This window comes from Triticum aestivum, chromosome 5A (genome assembly GCF_018294505.1).
Source record: "Triticum aestivum cultivar Chinese Spring chromosome 5A, IWGSC CS RefSeq v2.1, whole genome shotgun sequence".
In the NCBI taxonomy this organism is placed as follows: Eukaryota; Viridiplantae; Streptophyta; class Magnoliopsida; order Poales; family Poaceae; genus Triticum; species Triticum aestivum.
This window is the reverse complement of record NC_057806.1, coordinates 30163417-30167895: the sequence shown is the minus strand read 5'-3', so window position 1 is coordinate 30167895 and position 4479 is coordinate 30163417. Positions and strand designations below refer to the sequence as shown.

Genomic DNA, 4479 nt, shown 5'->3' with positions numbered 1-4479 from the left:
CTGAGAATACCACAATACCTCTAACCATTCAACCACATCGATTCACGAGCATGTGGTGGCTGGCATGATGCAAGCCACGGAAAGTGAAGAAAAAGAATGAGATTGCTTCCAAGGATCTTCTTTGCCATTCCAGCAGCAGCTTCAACATTTTTCGAGTTTCTCGGGGAGCGGATTTGACCTGACTCGTTTGCGCGGGCGGCCCAAGGAAACTGACGCTATGACACGTAGAGTGTTGTACGTACATATATACACGAGAGCGTCCATTTTCCATGGGTGTGACAGTGAGAGAAAAATCAAGGGGAGCGCGCGCAGAAAAAGAAGACGGAGAGGTGAAATTGGAAAGAAAGTTGCGTCCATTCCATCCCAGGAAACATGCATGGTGGCCGAGCCTATTGCGCCAACCACTCGCTGTGCACCCACACCCACACCCATTCAGCGCCAGTGACGACGAGCAGATAAACGCTGTGGAAGGAAGGAAGGAAGCAGTGATGCGTGCCGAATGTGCACCGAAACGGGATGGATTCAGTGGCCCCATGGCTCGGATTTGCGCTTGTCCGCGTGCCACGATCAGAATCCAGACGGCGTTGAACCGAACGATGCTCGTGGACGACGATGATGATGATGAACTGGGTGGGTAGCGGTGGACGCTCTTTCGCTACCTGAACCGCTGTCCAGGCATTATGTATGCAATGTTTTGGCGCTATTTGTACTATTAGATGGATGGAGAGCATCTTCGTGCAAGACATTTCGCATATCACATTTTATTTCGCCCCAAAATAAAATGCAGAAAAATATATCAAAACTTGCGAAATGTAAGGGACCTTTCGCTAGCTGTTCGGTGCTCGGCATGCCATGTGCACCATCTGTCCTGCATCTCTCTCTCTATACCTCCATGCATTGTCCTAATCCGTCCCCAGTGGCTAACTAACAACGAAGCAAGGCACGATTTGTCCACCACCTTTCCATTATTATATATATGGTACCCCCGCAACCCACAATAATGAAACCAGATTAGCTGACTCTAATGAGCATAACAGTATCTTATTACTGTACCAGCATTATATATAAATCATGCATGATCACCCAGGCTGAGATCAGCATGGGTAAATCAAATCATTAACATGTGGGCAAGCACAGCCCTCTTGCTTATATTCAAGAGCCTTCAAACAAACCGGCCAGCACCACACCATTCGGCATGAGCGACCGATGAGCTATATGAAAAGGCTTCAGACAAACCGGCCAGCTTGGCCTCACCCCGAGCACCAACCTAAACAAGTTGGGCTGCTGAGCCATCACACTAATTAATTAAACATCATTATCGTGCTAAACTTGATCGGTGGCAAAGGGAAGGTGATTGGGCCTCATCGATCGTCAGAGGCTGCTCGGGAGCTGGCCACAAGAATCGGCAAGGATATCCTCTAGACATGCATGATTGGATTGGAGCACAGACCACGACCTTTCTACTACTCCCTCCGTCCGTCCAGTGATATAAGAGCGTTTTTGACACTACAATAGTGTCAAAAACGCATATTACGGGACTGAGTAATTAATTCCTCTAGAGAAGATTCTTTAGATGTATAATATATAATCCGTGTTATCTTTTATGTTTCTCTCTCTCATGTCTTTTTAGATTATACAAAATGCTAGTGGTACTAGTAGGGTGGAAGATCTCATTGATGCTACTACTACATGTAAAGGTTCTCTCATTACAATTACATGCTCTATTTAGAACAGTAATAGTAGCAATAATAGAAGAAGAAATTAAAGAGGAAGAAGAAGAAAAAGAAAAAGGATTGGTCAAGGAGAGCTTTGACCTCCCAATCGAAGAGAGTAACAAGCTACTGTCTCTACCTACAACCAGAGAGGTCTCTATTACGATACGATTATGAGGCCGCCTCTGGCTACTTTTCCGGCGGTGGCCGGAGCCGCCATCGATCACATGACGCTGCACGAGTTGGGGTTCTCGTCGTCGAACAGGCGGTACGAGTCCTGGAGCGGCGGCAGGGGTGGCGGCGCCGCGTGCGTCCCGGGCGGGCTGTAGTAGTCCTGGTAGTAGGACTCCGGCGACGCGTGCGGGTACGGCATGTAGAGGTAGGACGGCGACCATTGCTGCATTGGCTGCGCCTGCTGGGAGTAGGCCTGCTGCGCCGGCGCCGGTGGGTGCTGCATCATGGAGGAGGAGGAGTACCCGGCCTGCTGCTGCTGCAGCGAGTAGCCCTGCTCCGGCCGCGGCGCGTAGTGGGACACGCTCGCTCTCGGCTGCGCCATGTTGTAGCTCATCACCGGCTGCGGCGCGCCGTACGGGTTGAATTCGTGGTGCGCGTGCATCGGCGCATGGGACAGGGACCTATCGGCGTCCTTGGGCTTGCTCTGTTTCTTCTTCGCCTCGGCCTCGTCATTGCCGCCGGCCTCCTTTGCGGCGGCAGCGGGCTCACTCGCGGGCTCGGCGCCCTTTGCCTTGGGCTCGCCCTCGCCGCCGTCTTGCTTTGCCTCGTCGCTTGGTTTTGCCTCCTCCTCTTTGTCAGCCTTCTTCTCAGATTCTGCTTCCTTCTCCGCCTCAGGCTTCTTCTCGGGGGCCGTCTCCTGCTCCGGCTTCTTGTCCGAGCTGTCGGCCTGCGGCTCCTTCACAGGCTCCGCCGGCTTCTTGTCGGCCACAGCAGCATCCTTGCTGCCGTCCCCGGCCGGCGCGGGGGCGTCGGCTGGGGCTGGCGGCGCAGGGTCGGGATTCTTGGCAGGCGTGTGTTGCCATGGCAGGGCCTGCTTGCCCGACTTGTGCAGCCGCTTGATGAGCGTCTCGGCGTCCACGGTGCCGGTCACCATCACCTTGTGCAGCTGGGCATCCACCTTCACGTCCTGCACGCCTGAGCACCCCAACCAAAACGCGCGACGACCACTTAGTAAGCTAATTAAGCCGAAAATGCAGCGGCGGGAGGAGAATTAAGGAGGGCGACGCTGGTACCTTCGACGCTCTTGAGCACCTTCCGGACCTTCTTCTTGCAGCCATGGCAGTGGATGGTCACCCTCAGCACGAAGGTCTGGAGATCCATGGTGTGGGAGTGCGCTCTGGGGACTGGTCACCGTCGTCTCGCTTCTTGGTTAGGGAGCAGGATGAGGATGGGGGGGCGCTCGAGTCTGTGGCTCTCCTCTCAGGACGCTGGGAGCTCAGGGGAGGCAGCAGATGCGGTGCTCAACTTATAGAGGTGGACGCGGGGATGGAGTACGACCACATGGCCGCTGACATGTGGGCCGGCCGGGTGCTCTGCTGCGGCGGCCGTATTGTTAGTACCCAGGCGGCGGCGGCGTATCCGTTCCGTTCCTAGGTATCCGTTCCGGCGGCCGTATTGTTGGGAGCATGATATTTGAGAGTGATTTTGATGACAATTTATGTTGGTCGGTCGAGCACGGCAACTCCACTGCACTTCTGTTTTTCATCAAAATTTATCGTACTGACATCCACGCGATAACTAAAGTTGCCATCAAAACGCTCTTCAATGATTATGATCGCTCTGTAGCATATGTGTAATTTTTAAAATATGTCTTTGGATGAAGCCAATCTGCCGGTGCAAATATAGCAAATTCGGACACTATTGACCGTTGGATATCATCTGCACAACAACAAATTCTGCCACATGTACTATTGAAAATATTTCATGGTTGAGCTTAATCACAATAAACAAACCCCAAAACACAAGGGTTTCTCGTTTGTTCTAAAACCTTTCATGCTTTAACTATTCATATATTTCTCTTCTGAATGAAATGACACTCTTTTTTACTTCACGATTTACAATGCATCATACACAGAAACATCAAAATGCATGCAATTCTTCTTTGTTTTAGAATTTTTCATACTTAAATTTTACAAAAATAAATCTTCTAACTGAATTGCAATTTCTTTTCTACTTTACGATTTACCGTACAATGCACAATGTGCACAAATTCTCACATCACAAACCTCCCCATTTGTTCTAAACTCTTCCATCCCTAAAGACAATTATCTTGGGTATATTTCACATGAGTTTCATGTAGCACTGATGCAGAAAAAGCCTAGTAGTGGTGTGGCAAAAAGAGCCTTGGTGGCGTTGGCACCCAACACCACCAATATAGCGTGAGTGATAATTTTTACTGATGGCGTTTGTGCGCACATGAGCAATAACTATGTGCTAATGGCGTGCCACGTGTCCAACACAACTAGAAATATATATCACCAATGACATGCCATGTTGGCGCAACACCACCAATTTCATATTGTGCGTATAAAAATTAGCTAAGCATATAACATTAACAACTAAGCTAGTGGAAGTCATCTTCTGCTCGCGAGCTCATTTGAGCTCGCGATGAATAGTAAAATCCAAAAAAAATGTAAAATATTTCAAAAAAATGTGAACATTTTTGGTGGAAACATTCACAAAATGTTTTCGAAAATAACACTTTTGGAGGATCATTTTTTTGTATGACTTCCACGAATGTTATTTCGTGATG

General features: G+C 49.7%; 1 protein-coding gene across 1 annotated transcript; it reads right to left on the bottom strand.

Moving 5' to 3' along the window:
* Positions 1 to 1653: 1653 nt before the first annotated feature.
* On the bottom strand, positions 1654 to 3250 carry LOC123102106 (heavy metal-associated isoprenylated plant protein 35). Its single transcript, XM_044523387.1, has 2 exons — positions 2960 to 3250; positions 1654 to 2861 (listed from the first exon to the last, which is right to left on the bottom strand). The coding sequence occupies exons 1-2, from the start codon at positions 3045 to 3047 to the stop codon at positions 1936 to 1938; spliced, it is 1014 nt and encodes a 337-aa protein (XP_044379322.1). The 5' UTR covers positions 3048 to 3250; the 3' UTR covers positions 1654 to 1935.
* Positions 3251 to 4479: the final 1229 nt, after the last annotated feature.

What these genes read in the sequence shown, in the direction of transcription:
- LOC123102106 (XM_044523387.1), bottom strand. Translation starts at nt 3,047, where the DNA reads ATGGATCTCCAGACCTTCGTGCTGAGGGTGACCATCCACTGCCATGGC. An exon ending in GGTGCTCAAGAGCGTCGAAG is followed by an intron (nt 2,862 to 2,959) that starts GTACCAGCGTCG and finishes TGGGGTGCTCAG; the next exon opens with GCGTGCAGGACGTGAAGGTG.